Source organism: Diaphorina citri, unplaced genomic scaffold (genome assembly GCF_000475195.1).
Source record: "Diaphorina citri unplaced genomic scaffold, Diaci psyllid genome assembly version 1.1 scaffold328, whole genome shotgun sequence".
Taxonomy (NCBI): domain Eukaryota; kingdom Metazoa; phylum Arthropoda; class Insecta; order Hemiptera; family Psyllidae; genus Diaphorina; species Diaphorina citri.
The window spans coordinates 213,416-228,813 of record NW_007377763.1 but is presented as its reverse complement, the minus strand read 5'-3'; the positions used below and the strand labels follow the sequence as shown (position 1 = coordinate 228,813).

The 15,398-nt window shown below is 37.8% G+C and overlaps 1 protein-coding gene across 1 annotated transcript in view; it reads right to left on the bottom strand.

The window, feature by feature from the left end:
• Nucleotides 1-2,114: 2,114 nt before the first annotated feature.
• Nucleotides 2,115-15,398, bottom strand: part of LOC113466759 — a 36,306-nt gene continuing 23,022 nt past the window's right edge. The window contains exons 7-15 of the mRNA XM_026822427.1: nucleotides 13,881-13,970; nucleotides 11,142-11,279; nucleotides 8,290-8,354; nucleotides 6,353-6,578; nucleotides 5,099-6,155; nucleotides 4,190-4,257; nucleotides 3,761-3,794; nucleotides 2,834-2,955; nucleotides 2,115-2,353 (exon numbers count right to left, since the gene is read on the bottom strand). Coding sequence (XP_026678228.1) covers nucleotides 2,222-2,353; nucleotides 2,834-2,955; nucleotides 3,761-3,794; nucleotides 4,190-4,257; nucleotides 5,099-6,155; nucleotides 6,353-6,578; nucleotides 8,290-8,354; nucleotides 11,142-11,279; nucleotides 13,881-13,970 — 1,932 coding nt within the window. The 3' untranslated portion in view covers nucleotides 2,115-2,221. The remainder of the gene's footprint in view (nucleotides 2,354-2,833; nucleotides 2,956-3,760; nucleotides 3,795-4,189; nucleotides 4,258-5,098; nucleotides 6,156-6,352; nucleotides 6,579-8,289; nucleotides 8,355-11,141; nucleotides 11,280-13,880; nucleotides 13,971-15,398) is intronic.

The following is a 15,398-nucleotide window of genomic DNA, read 5'->3' as shown; positions in this document are numbered from 1 at the left end:
AAGGGTGTCCTTCAAGTTTTCCGTCAAATAGACACATGTTGTGGTCACCATGTGTAAGATTTCCAAGTAAGACCCTGTATTTATTAATTTAGTTAAGACTAGACTTTGTTAGACCCTGTTGCCGACAGGGTTCAAAAGTAAGTTATTACGTGCCAGAAGAGCTGAAATGAGGACACTACATGAATGAGATACCGACAGTCCTACAAAAATACAAACGTTATGGATTTTCAAACAGTTTCAGCTAAATTCAAGCCCTGATTTTTATCGTTTTCAGCCAAGTTTGCTAACAGACCAGTAATGGTTGAAGAACACTCTTCAGGAATTCACCCAACCCCAGGGCTCCGTCCTACAGAAAAGAATTGCTCAAGGAAACCGTCAACCCGTGCTCTCGAGAAGGATCAAAAGTATTTCGAGAAGAGGAAGAAGAATAATCTGGCGGCTAAAAAATCCAGAGATGCTAAAAAGTTTCGGGATGATCAAGTAAGTAATGGATTTATCATTTCATTATTTAAAATGAGACAAAATTAGTTTAATTTGCAATGTTCTAGTAACATCTAATCGTTATGAAGGATATCACGAGGAAATACCAAAGTTTTTTTTTATGGGTAAATAGGTTATTCGTACCTACAAAGTTCAATAAAATTATTTACAACTTACCCAAGTACTGTACATTACTCCTATCTATCAAATCCTTTGGCACAAATTCAGATATCACATATCCATTTAACCTCTTAGAGCTTGTTCAGAAGTCACGTCAATGGAAAATTGCTACTAAAAGGAGCTGTCCCAAATGATCAGTGACCAGTGTTATTATAGGGCAAAAAGGAGCTTTCTTTCCCATTGTCGTTTGTTGTTGTTGTTGTTGTTGTTGTTGTTGTTGTTGTTGTTGTTGTTGTTGTTGTTGTTGTTGTTGTAGCGGCTTTAGATGGTGATGACAGAGTAAAGAAAGGATATCTTTTTTTTCTGCCATACACCGGGATAAACTGATAAGGTAAATACATGTGTATATTTATGTACCTAGATCACAATCGATCAAAAGATCTCAAAATAAAAGGATCCAAGGCTTGGGTTTGCCACCTAAGGGGGGGGGAGAGATCGAATTAGCTACATGGGGATTAATTTCAATCCTAATCTGACTTGAGTAGGTACTGTGGGATCTTGGTATTTAGGTATTACCAGGAAGTCAGAGTGTTGAAGTCACACCTGAAGAATCTGATTGAAGAAAACCAGATCTTACTCTTCATTTTGTATTCACTGACGTCTTCAAGTAAACAGACCATTTTCACGAACAGTCAAGCGTCTACATCATTTTGACGTCTCCATGAAATGCTCTTTGTAAGGTCCTTCGTTGATTTTTTATAGGTACTAAACATAAGAACTTTGGTTGTTCCTTTTGTGAAAGGAAATGGAAATGAATCGTCAATCTTTAGGTAGTGCTCTTGTGGCGGCGATTGACATATTATTTACCTACTCTTCTGTCATTCTGTGTAGGACAGAAATAAAAACAATTAATTTCTATAAAGAATAGTTTATGTAGAATGTATTAGATAGTAGGTATTGTAAGTACATTTTTGTCACTTTAGAATTCAAAACCTGCTTAATAAGTATTAAATGTTTATTTGGTTCATAAGAAAATAAATGCTTAGTAAGTACCTATAGTAGAATTACTATGACCACTGGCTTATTTTGGGACGTGGGACAATGTATTGGTGAGAAAAATTCGGGGGCGGTTTGACAACAAGGCCTTTCTGAATTCCACTCTCATACCAACCTCAGTGGTGCAGTTGTTAGCGTAGTAGACTTCGGACCTGGAGGTTGGTGGTTCGAATCCAAGTCAAGACATATAATTTAGCGTAGTGCATTAAGCAGGGAACGACATTTGTGACAAGCATTTAGGCTCAACACAATTAAAATTCCTTTTCAAATTCCTTTTCAATTTCACTCTCCGTTTTCATTTCTCACTCCTCTTCTTCTTCCTATAGCCTTTTCCTACTTGAATAGGGTTGGTGTTTCTTGTCAGTCTCTTCCAGGCAGCCCTATTGTGTACCTCGTGTCCTGTTAAATTTTTCTCACTCAAGTCTTGATTCACACAATCCTTTCACCTTTTCTTCGGCCTCCTTCGCCCTTTTTTCCCCCCACACTTCCTTTGTCTTTTCTCACTGCGGTATTACCTATTTCTACTGTTTCATTGCATAGAAATTATAAGATTTTATATGTTTTGTTATTTGAGAGCCTCTTCTATCCCATCCGTATTACTAGTATTGCTTTGTTCGTAGAGTTTCCTCCACTCTTCTTTGTTGATCAGGACTCCCTTGCGCAGGATCTCAAACTTGGGATTCATATTGGACAGCGCCTGAAATAAAACAAGAGGATTACATGATGAGCATTGATTTAATGGACAAAAATGTACACTCGTATTTCGTTTGCAAATAATTGGACTGGTTAGGCCGGCCATACACTATCAGGTAGACCTGACAAGCGCACCTGTTCAGGCGGAACTGTCAGATATACCTGATAGTGAATGGCTTTACTTTCTGATGTTATCGTGTTGATCAAGCACCTGAAAAATTGTCTCTTCTCATCCATCAGGGATGGGCATGCTACGACACAGACAACAAGAGTTTAATGTAGCAGGTGAGTTGTTTCTTCACCCCGAAATTGAATACATGCACAAAAAGCCCGCTCTGAGGCTAAGGTTGGGGGCAACTGCCTCAAGGGATGGGTTAAGCTTATAACCCGAAATTAAAATGACGATGAAACACTTGAAAGAAAAACAAAGTTCTCTTTAGCTTCGAAAAAACTTATACAGAAGGTAACAAAATGTTCTACTTACGTCATACAGGGGGTAACACACATCATTCATCCACTTGTATTGCATCAGAGGCCACTCGTGTGATTTCGTTCGATCCATCATGGCTTTGGGCTGAAGCTTTAGCTCATTGCGCTCCATATCACCTGGCCGGGGGAAAATGATTGAACAAAGTAAGGTCTTAGCTTTGGATCGACGATTTTCACTTTTGTCTATTTGACTGTCTGTCTGTCTGTTTGTTTCACGGGGTGGATGGAGGGACTACTTAAAAAGGAGGTTTACCTGGCTGAAGGACTATAAACAGAGAGTCCAAATTTTCTTATGCTATATCAATAGCGAAGGTTCAGTGCGAAGGGCATCCACTCGGAAAATTTTATTCAGCCAAAAACCAGTTGGCCTCAAAGCGATCACTCTAAAGCTGACTGAGATGCCGACGACAAACGCCGACCCCATCTGAATATGGGAAAAGGCGAAAAAGAAGAAGAAGAAGACCTTGATTTCAAAGAATATCCTTGATTGAATTACCTACATACCTTTTACTTTGGACTTCCCGAGACCGCAGAATATTGTGAAGGCCTGCCAACAAAATGGAAAGATTGAAATTTGTAACAGACGCTGAAGTCCAAAATCACACCGTTAATCTTGGTAAGAATTGGGCCTTATTACTAACAACTTTGGTTTTTAGGTTGGGTTTTAGTGGGTCTGGATGTCCTGGTTGCAATACGGACATCAATCCCAGACCCCCCCCATTGTAAAAGTTTTTTTGTAATGGGAGTCTTTGGAAGATTTCCCTTTCTCAAAAAAAAAGAACTAATAACAAGCAAAGTTATTTCATGTGGTAGGTAAATATTTCTAGCCCAATATCATCAGATTTGCGGACAAATCCTTCAAAACTTATCGGACACAAATAGACAGGCAAATTGAGTACGGGCAAATTTTTTATTCAATAACAGGGTGTCCCGAGACCGCAGAATATTGTGAAGGCCTGCCAACAAAATGGAAAGATTGAAATTTGTAACAGACGCTGAAGTCCAAAATCACACCGTCAATCTTGGTAAGAATTGGGCCTTATTACTAACAACTTTGGTTTTTAGGTTCGGTTTTAGTAGGTCTGGATATTCTGGTTGCAATACGGACATCAATCCCAGACCCCCCCATTCTAAAAGTTTTTTGTAATGGGAGTCTTTGGAAGATTTCCCTCTCTCAAAAAAAAGAACTAATAACAAGCAAAGTTAAATCATGTGGTAGGTAAATATTTCTAGCCCAAATATCATCAGATTTGCGGACAAATCCCTCAAAAGTTATCGGACACAAACAGACAGGCAAATTGGGTACAGGCAATTTTTTTATTCAATAACAGGGTGATTCATATGAACTTACCTCGAACAGCTCCTGATCAAATTCGTCGAAGGGAAGTCCGGAATTTTTGTTGATTATTGTGGCCACCCCTGAAATCAGATTCACCCAAACGGCTAAAATGAAACCTCAAGTAATATTCGCATGATTAAATCAGAGCAATCCATAACCAATAAACCAATTAGGCATTGCAATAATAAATTATTATTACAGTCATGGCATAAAACAAAGCATAATGTTGCTGGATTTTACAGGATGGAAGTTTGTAGTTTTATTAATAAGTTGGACATTACAGGGTGTATATGGAAACAAAAGGGACGTTCTAAAGGTATAATATAATAGCAAAAAAACTACCTAGACTTTAACCCAAATTCAGAAGAAGAAAAAAAAACCACTTGCTCTTCAACAAAGCTTTTACAAATATTTACCTCAAAATGGAGCAACCAACTGTTCATGTCATCATTGGAACTCGAACCACAACTCAAGTGGAACTTAACCCAACTTTTAGGGCTGTTTGCTGTTTGCCCCTACACCTAAGCCTCAAAAGGGGCTTTTTGTGTACAAAAATGTGTACAAGGGCTGGTTATCAGACAAAAGAAAATTCGACCAATCAGGCGTTTGGGATGTGGTTATTTATACGAGATTGTCCTTCGTTGATGAACACCCTGTATGTGGAAAGTCTAAATGCCCAAAAGGCTGAGGCCTAAGTGTTCCTGTCGAGTGATGAGGAAATATTAACTCCAGGGTCATGTTTCTGCTACTGAGAAGAAAATGGGTTTTTTTTCTGACCCTGGGCTTATTTTTAAAAATTTTACAAATGTTTTTCATTCAATCGTTTTATGTGGGAAGTGTGCCGTCAGAGAGGTGGGGTGAAGGAAAGCTAAGAGAAATTCTTTTGAAATATTTCGGTTTCGGAGTCCTTTCTTCCGACACGTGAAGTAAACTTGATCTCAAACACAGAATGCAAGGACACATACTTGTAGGCAAATCTATCAGGAGGTTCCTCTTGGAAATAGCCGAGGAGACATCGCAGCACCGCTGGGTGACTCACAATCAGAAGGTTGCTTTTACTGTGCTCGATCTTTAGAATGATGAGCTCCAGTCGAGTAAGGACATCTTTGTAGCATTCCCCCTGAGGCCAGCGGTTGTAAAACTTGTCCGCTCGGGTATCGATATATTGCGCGCAGTGGTTGGTGTAGATTTCAGTGTATGTCTGGCCTTCACATATTCCAGCATGGATATCATCGAGAGCTTTATACTCCTTGTGAGATCCAGGACACTGGGCGACAGTTTGTTTAGCCGCCTCTTTTGATGATGTCCATATTCGTAGATCCGATAGATTCTTCTCTGATACAAAGTCACTCAGACACTTGCTATACTCTTGTCCGCCTGCTGTCAGGTCACTATCTCCTCCCAAGATTGCCTGAACATTGTTGATGCTCTCCCCAGGTCTAGTCAGATAAACTGTACGGGGAGTAATGTTCAGGTGCATCAAGAATCGCACAATGCGTTTCTGAACAGGTCCTGTTTCATTATGCACTACGATGCGTTTACCAACGTTGTAGATCTGCATGTAGCTCAGATGATCTTCTGTCAGAGTCTGGTATTGTTTCTCGTAATGCCCTATCCGGTACATAAAATCTTCATAAGCTTTGTCAGGCTCGAAACCCTGGTAGTCAGGACCTGTCAGTTTGACTTCCTTGATATTCCTGTCTAAAATATCAGGATCATCGCACAGGGACTCTACAAAGAATAGCATGTACTGTCTCTCTTCTACTATCTTGTGATGAATAGTGTTTCGTCTTGCCTGAGTTGAATTAGTGGCGTCAAAGAAAGCCACCTGGCCGCCTTTTATAATCCAATCGTCCAAGTCTTCAAGTGCTTGTAGTGCTATCTGATCTCGTATAGACAGTGCATACTCATTGTCAGATCGGAAGAAGTCATGGGTTGCTCTGGAACCACTCGCGTGTCGTCTTCTGTAATCTCCTAACTGAGGAAAGCTCTACCAATGGAATCATTTTACTACATGCTTATTCGGAAACAGGAAAATTCGGTCAGACATTTCAACCAAATCCGCGATTTCATACACAAAAAGTCCACTCCAAGGTTTAGGGGTAAGGGTAAACAGCCCTAAAGGATGGGTTACTGGCCGCCTTTTATAATCCAATCGTCCAAGTCTTCAAGTGCTTGTAGTGCTATCTGATCTCGTATAGACAGTGCATACTCATTGTCACTTCGGAAGAAGTCATGGGTTGCACTGGAAATACTAGCATGTCGTCTTCTGTAATCTCCTAGGTTAAACAGGCGAACATTGAGTCCCAGCCATCGCAAGTAGCGGCATAACTTGGTGGCCATGTAGGATTTACCTCGAGCAGGTAATCCTACCATAGCAACCACTTGGGGCGTCACAGTCCTCTGATAGAATGCCATTTTAGAAAACTCTCAGACTCAGAACATCTTCGTAAAAATAACAAAAACACTGTTGTAGGAACCGAGACAGCTTTGAAAACGAACGGAGCCTAACTGGTTTTTGATAGACGTTTGTATACTGGCTTGTTGTTTTAGCTGACAATATTTAGATTTAGCTAACTAGGTTGATAGGTAAGAAAACAAAATTTATTTTTTAAGATTTACCTCGAGCAGGTAATCCTACCATAGCAACCACTTGGGGCGTCACAGTCCTCTGATAGAATGCCATTTTAGAAAACTCTCAGAACATCTTCGTAAAAATAACAAAAACACTGTTGTAGGAACCGAGACAGCTTTGAAAACGAACGGAGCCTAACTGGTTTTTGATAGACGTTTGTATACTGGCTTGTTGTTTTGGCCGACAATATATTTTAGATTTACCTAACTAGGTTGATAGGTAAGAAAACAAGAAGAAGAAGAAGAAGAAGAAGAAGAAGAAGAAGAAAAAAAATGACCCGTAAAAAAGTCCTTTTCCTGTGGTTCTCTTTCCTGTGAGTTGGGCAAAATTTATTTATTTTTTCTTTCCCTTCTTTTTCAGTAAAAATTATATTAAAATATTTTTAATTTCCTCTTGAGTCATAAATCTGAGCCCAACTCTCGCCTCTTCCCTTACTTCTTAATTCCCCTTCCTCACTTTCTCCAACTACCTACCTGAAAAAAACTCTTTTGATGTTTCGTTTTCTATTCATAGCGGAAAAGAAATTAAAATGAAAATGTTGTAAAAACTTTTTTACGGAAGATTTCTCCCCATGCATTACAGAATCAACCAACCAGATTTTCACTAAAACTCCATTCAGAAAATTCAAAATGTGGCGTAATATTTCTAACATTTCAGGTAACCCTAGGTCCCCCTATCAGCGTATCTCGTAGGAAGTAGGAAGAAATGTGGGACTTCAGACATCTCCACCAATATCTTTCATTTGTTGCACATTGCATACTCAAATAGTTACCCGGCGTTCACACAATTTCTACCCGCTTAGATCGGCCTGTGACGATGAAAAGCTGAACCCTTTGCTTTTTAGCCCGTCCTTCCTTTATTATTACAATAGTTATAACAAAAGGTATAGTGGACGGGCTATTGTATTTGCTTCGGTGTCTGTCGGTCTGTCCCCATAGAAGGACTTATCCAAACCTGGTCGACCTATATATCAAATTAAAGGTCTTTTTACCAGGAACACGAAAGTGGTGGTGCAAATTTTGTCCAGAGAATCATAACGCCAAAAAACAAAAAAAAAACTGGTTTTTGGGGGGATTTTTTTAACATTTCCACAAATGAGCTGATCTCGAAATTTGTCGCGACGACCTATAAACTCAAAGCGAGAAAGTTTTAGATAACACTTCAGTCGTTATTTTAAGGACCGGTTTTAGCGTCACCTGTGTTAAGCTACGCCGAGCAAGGCCAATAAATGGATGGGCGACTTAAACATTATATTGGGAATAAAGGGAGAACGGGCTTATTTGATCCCTGTCCAAAAAGTGAATCCAGTTCGAACAACTTGGTAAACTTGACAGTCTGGAAAAAAATTACAAAATAGGTACAGACACATATGAATTAGGCACTGAAAAGGCAAATAAGACACAAGAGAGCTATAAATAGACTGCGCTAAATTGGAATTTCATACAAATGAGAATTTGAAAACATGTTGTACACTTACTTGCTATTATTTGATCCCTGTCCGAAAAGTGAATCCAGTTCGAACAACTTGGTAAACTTGACAGTCTGGAAAAAAAATTACAAAATACAGACAAATATGAATTAGGCACTGAAAAGGCAAATAAGACACAAGAGAGCTATAAATAGACTGAGCTGAATTGGAATTTCATACAATTGAGAATTTGAAAACATAGAGAAACCAAAGTAAAAGAGGAAATCAAAAACAAACGGAATGAAACTTGACAAGAAAAAATACAAACATATTTTTTCTGATATTTTTCATTTAGGTATTATTTTAAATTCGTCTTTCATGTCTTGGAACTTGGAATTATAATTATGCCTTTTAATTTAAGTCCTAATATCTGCCTATCTTCCCAAGAAGAAAATCTACCCACCCTGTGTAAAAGAGATGCTCTAATTATGTAGAAGATTCAAAAGAATTTGAAAGTCATAGGCTTCCTTCTGCAAAGGAAGTGAAAATTTCGCGCATACATAATCAAGTTTCGCTGAAAGAGAGAAAGTACATCACACTTTTCTTCCTGAAAAAACTTTTTGCAAGACTCATCATTAAAATTTTATTTTACAGAGTTTGTACATAGGTATTAATGGAAGGTTGTTGACTTGGCGGGTGTTTTCACCCAGGTCAATTTGTGAAGGGGACGGAAAAATTATGGGGAGATTATCATGGTAAAAACCATATAGGTATCTTCAGACGTAGGTATCTATGGGGAAAAAAAAATAATAATGACGATAGAAAGTATGATGGTGAGAGGAAAAATGGTGTGAGTCATCTTATATTATAAAATCAATACCTATTATGAACAAGGTAACTAGGTACATAACTAACATTCTTTTCCTATTTACCTAATACGTAGGTAACTAATTATTTTTTCAAAAAATAAAATCCGAAATATGAAAACGAAATTTTCTGATTCACTGACTCATTTTCAGTTGCATAAACTTGAATTACTCATCGTATGTGAGTCATGTGAACTTCTTTAAATAGAAACTGTGAAACACACAATGAAAACAGAAAGCACTAAAACTTTCCCTCCTACATATTTCTAATTCGGAAGACTAATTCCTGGAAGAGGAATATAAATTTGCCAAGCAGGGCCGTATCCAGGATTTTGCCGAGGGGGGGGGGTGCCCGAGGGTTCAAACACTCATGGACGGGGGGGATGCTCCAAATTTTCGAAGGCTGGTCTACAGTACAGGAGAAAAATGGATGAAGTTAGGGGAGGGGGGGGCCGGGACCCCCTCGACCCCAATTTTTCGGAGTCTGGACGTACAGTTGTAAGGAGAAAAACTGGAGCCTCCCCTATATCCGGGGCCCTGTGCCAAGTGTTATAATATCCGAGAGGCTGACTAAAAATTAAATTAACTCGGTGTTCTTTTCAAAGTTTATGTCTGGGAAAGAGTGATAGTTGTAGGTGGCGGTTGTTTAGATGGTACTAACGTGGGTCGTTACCAAGGTTATGAGTTCAAATCTGCTGGCGGCCTTCTTTTTTCTCTTCCTCATTCGTTTAATGTCTTTTTGTGAACCTGCTTTCATGATTGGGAAATTTGAATTATTCAGATCACAATTACAATACTTTTGTAATCATTATTGATCTCAAGAGCCAGTGTTATTGTCTGTGGCTTGACAGGGCTGGTTTTGTCTCAGTTTTACGTCCTCCAGCGAGACAAAATAACTACCAAGGTTTTCAGTGACGGGGATTCTACCCTCCCTTCGACAACGAGCTACCCACCTACTCACATCCTCAGCCTCAGTGGGACCGTAAATTTTTATGTAAATTCGATTGTGCGACGTGGTACAACGAGCGTAAATACGTCAGCAAAAAATCTACGTAGGTAACTGACAACGTAGCTGCGTAGGTACGATTGAAACTCAATCTTTTGATCGGACCGTTACCGGACCGTGACTGGACCTTGACTGGCACTATAGTGTGAATCAGGCTTTATGTAAATTCGATTGCGCGACGTGGTACAACGAGCGTAAATACGTCAGCAAAAAATCTACGTAGGTAACTGACAACGTAGCTGCGTAGGTATACGATTGAACAGAAGCTTTAGCTATCTGATGAGAATCCTGAGGCCAAGGTTGAAAGAAAGCTCATTAATATTCTATTGATAGATTTTTTTATTAATAATTTTATTAGTTGGAATATTCCATTTTTTATTACTAGTACCTACCTGGAAGGAATATTTTATTCAATTATTCATGTTTTTTTTATTCTTTTATTCATAACCTCTTGTTTTTTAGCGACTACAGAACCTACTACATTTCTTTTTTATTATTATTTTTGGTAGGTAACTACAAGAGAGAAAAAGAAATGGCACGTGTTCGTAAGAAATAGGAAATAGCCGCCCAGGGATGCAAGTTAGAATACTAATCTCATTTTCATTACAGGGAGAGAACAGGAGGCCATTTTTAAGATCTGAGATAGAGGAGAGGGAAATGGAAAAGTTTACGATAAGTTTACTCTTTTTATCTAACAACTTTTTTCTATTTTTAGACTCAAAGAGGAAAGAGGGAAGGTTTGTCGCTAATACAGTCTTGTTTCGAAATATGCTGGCTGCCAGTTGGGTTGTTTTATAATTTGTCTGGGAAGTGGAGACACTTTTTTCTACTATAGGGAGTATAAGGGACCACCGGACCACTCACAGACACACTTGGAGGGATTGCCCTCACTTTGACATTGAAACAATACCTAATATAAAAGTTGAGGGATGCTTAAAAAAGATATAAATAGGAAATAATAAATGAAAAAATCAATAAGGTATATCTGGAAAATGTAAAAAAATTGAGTCTGCTAAACGAAAAAATATTTTTCACTGATCTTCACTTACCGAGGAGGATTCATCAATGAGAAGTACGGCCGCGTTTTCACACTTGAGCAGGGATTGGGCCCGTTGCATGATTTTCACCACCACTTGCTCGATGGACGTTTGTTCTTCAAACAGATCGTGAACCACTTCCAGAAGTTTCTGTCGATGGACATAAGGGCAAGTTGAGTAATGCCCAGGGCCACAATCAGTGTTTAAACTTGGTTAAATTTTAACTCTTGGATTTAGGAATTGGGTAAAAAAAAAATAATAATAAAAAGGGAACTAATCAATAGAAAATTTAAATGTTTTTTTTTACGTACAAAATGTGTACCTACCTAAATACCTAGTTACTTAGGTACACAGACAGATTAGGTATAGGTACCTCCTCACAAATATAGAGTTCAAATATAATACCCTAAGTCTTATCCGGTTAATTTAAGTTTAAAATCCTTTCTTTAATCTTTTACAAAGATGAAAGATCGCTAACCCTTATAGCGTCCTTGGTTTTCCCACGGCCGCGTTTTCACACTTGAGCAGGGATTGGGCCCGTTGCATGATTTTCACCACCACTTGCTCGATGGACGTTTGTTCTTCAAACAGGTCGTGAACCACTTCCAGAAGTTTCTGTCGATGGAAATAAGGGCAAGTTGATTAATGCCCAGGGCCACAATCGGCGTTTAAACTTGGTTAAATTTTAACTCTTGGATTTAGAAATTGGGTAAAAAAAAATAAATAATAAAAAGGAAACTAATTGTTTTTTTTACATACAAAAGGTGTACCTAAATACCTAGTTACTTAGGTACACAGGTAGATTAGATATAGGTACCTCCTCACAAATATAGAGTTCAAAATACCCCCACCACTTGCTCGATGGACGTTTGTTCTTCAAACAGGTCGTGAACCACTTCCAGAAGTTTCTGTCGATGGAAATAAGGGCAAGTTGAGTAATGCCCAGGGCCACAATCGGCGTTTAAACTTGGTTAAATTTTAACTCTTGGATTTAGGAATTGGGTAAAAAAATAAATAATAAAAAGGAAACTAATCAATAGAAAATTTAAATGTTTTTTTTTTACCTACGTTCAAAATGTGTACCTACCTAAATACTTAGTTACTTAGGTACACAGGTAGATTAGGTATAGGTACCTACCTACTCACAAGAAATATAGAGTTCAAATATAATACCCTAAGTCTTATCCGGTTTATTTAAGTTTAAAATCCTTTCTTTAATCTTTTACAAAGATGAAAGATTGCTAACCCTTATAGCGTCCTTGGTTTTCCCATAATGTTAATTACAAAACTGCCAAACGGGTTTATTTTTGCCATGTTTAATTTTTAATAAAAGTGTTTTCCCACGTGAAGTAGGTAGGTATGGGTATCAATGTACATTTATAGGTCAGATACTTTAGATATGTAATTAGGTATTTTGTTTCAATATTTAATGTTTCGCTATAGTTATGCGGACCACTCACAGACACACTTTGAAGGGATTGCCCTCATATTGATATTGAAACAATATCTAACATGTCTGTTGAGGGATGCTTAAAAAAGATATAAATAAGAAATAATAAATGAATAAATCAATAAGGTATATCTGGAAAATGTAAAAAAATTGGGTCTGTTAAACGGAAAAAATATTTTTCATTCAAAAAGAAATGGCACGTGTTCGTAAGAAATAGGAAATAGCCGCCCAGGGATGCAAGTTAGAATACTAATCTCATTTTCATTACAGGGATACAGGGAGAAAGCAGGAGGCCATTTTTAAGACCTGAGATAGAGGAGGGAGAAATGGAAAAGTTTACGATAAGTTTACTCTTTTTATCTAATAACTTTTTTTCTATTTTTAGACTCAAAGAGGAAAGAGGGGAGGTTTGTCGCTAATACAGTCTTGTTTCGAAATATGCTGGCTGCCAGTTGGGTTGTTTTATAATTTGTCTGGGAAGTGGAGACACTTTTTTCTACTATAGGGAGTATAAGGGACCACCGGACCACTCGCAGACACACTTTGGAGGGATTGCCCTCATATTGATATTGAAACAATACCTAACATGACTGTTGAGGGATGCTTAAAAAAGATATAAATAGGAAATAATAAATGAAAAAATCAATAAGGTACCTATATCTGGAAAATGTAAAAAAATTGAGTCTGCTAAACGAAAAAATATTTTTCACTGCTTAAAGAGTCCCTTTATTCCAGTAGTACTTTGGTCAAATTCTCAAATAATAATAGATATTATGTAGGTATGTACCTCTTGAGGGTAAAAACATAAAAGGAATTGCCATAACATCTGGATGGATGCCTTTTTAATTTAAATAGGTACTTAGACGTAATCATCCGGTATTATTAGATAAAAATCAATAGGTATTACTTGTTTGTATAACAAAACACACAGGGAATTCCATACAAACGCAAAACTAAGTAGCCTTCAGGGGGATTTTGACAGCAGTTGAAATTGAATACTGAAATTGACTGTTTGTAACCTACAGCAAATCAGCAAACACATTTCATTGGCATCGAAAATCGTTTGTGCCTACAGCAAAATTTCATCGGGATTAAACGAAAATCAAGAGGAAGCAATAAAAGTAAACATATGTGTTATAGCGCACATTGCACATTACTTACTCGATTCATCGTTCTTATTCAATTTCTGTCGTGCTTACTCGATTTCTGGTATACTTACTCGATTTCTGTCATACTTGCTTGATTTCTGTTTTACTTACTCGATTTCTGTCTTACTTACTCGATTTCTGTCATATACTTACTCGATTTCTGTCGTATTCCTGTCGGGCGGATTCAACTACTTTGGCGTTTGTAATGGAAATGCCGACAAATCTGAGATAGGTTTCAAACACCTGAGAATCAAAGAAAACAAATAATATAAGGCCAGGTACGCCTGAAAAGGTCTACCTGATACCTGATATTGAGTGGCTGGCCTAAGGATTTGTACCTTTTTTTTACTAGCAGATCAGTTTGTATTGTTAATTATTATTGTTTAGTTATGATTTATGATTTTGAACGTTAGTTCAATTCAAAGATTGTTTCAAGAGGTTTGATAGAGGGAACTGTAACTGCTAAAGTCTTATCGTCCCGAATGCGAAGAGAGAAGGAGCACAGGATAACACAAAGCCAGTGAAATAAAATAAAAGTATCAGTTCCAAAAGGAGAAATTGTGTCGATATCTCCATTATTCATCCAGATACACAAATGCACAATCCTCTTAATACTTTTTAAGCTGTTTAATGGAAATTGAAAACTTAAACTGGATTTTCCTATGTAGGCATTTCATTCCCTTCTTGACTAAGTATACCTAAAACACAATTATACAATATAAATTCCTTATACCTACATACTTTTTTATACTCACCAGATGGGTCCTATGAATATACTTTTACCCCTACTATACTGGATAGTACCCGTATGTGAATATTACACTCCTTTACATGTACATATAAAATATTCATTAAGTTGTACTTACGTCAACACAAACCCCTTCAAGTTAATTACATTCTGGGAGAGAGGGGGAGGGAGAGCGAGGGAGGGGAGAGAGGGAGAAGGTTTTCTAAGAGAGAAGGAGAGGGAAACATAGAGAAAGGGATGGCTGGGGAGGTTAAGGAACGGAAATCCACCTTTTATAATTTTATCTTTCTCTAAATGGTACTTTTTCCCCGTTTTATTTAATCTGCTCTCTCCATTTTCTCTCAAATCTGTATTCCTCCCGCTGTTTCTTGATAATTACCTCCGTGTTCTCTCTCATTCTCTTTGTTTCTCCCTCTCTCCCTCTCAACTCTTTTTCTTTATCTTTTCCCTCCACCCCTCTCTCTTCCTCTACTCATACGATTTACATTCTACTCTCAGATTCTCTGGCTATTTCTCTCTATCTAGGTATCTCTTTTTCTCCCTCCCTTCCCCCCTCTCTCTCTATACTTTCCTCTTCTCTCTCTCTAAATTTCTCTCTGTGTAACAATTTCTATTTTTCCAAGTTTTTATGTGAGGTAAATTGAGGTATCTAATCTCCCAATCTGCTTTACTTTATCTTTTATGTTAGATAAAAGTATTAATATTTTATCAAAGGGGGTTTTTCTCTTGTTTACCATTTTTCCGCTCTTTGTTTGCTTGCTAAATTTCCAATCTGCCTCCTCCTCCTCTCCCCTACCCCTCCTCTAAAGTTTCGGTATTTGTTAATACCATTTTTAGCCGACACATTGCCAAAATAGGGTCGAGTGGATTGGAACACATCACATGCCTTCAGTCACACTCCATTTATTTTGTCAAGGGTCTAG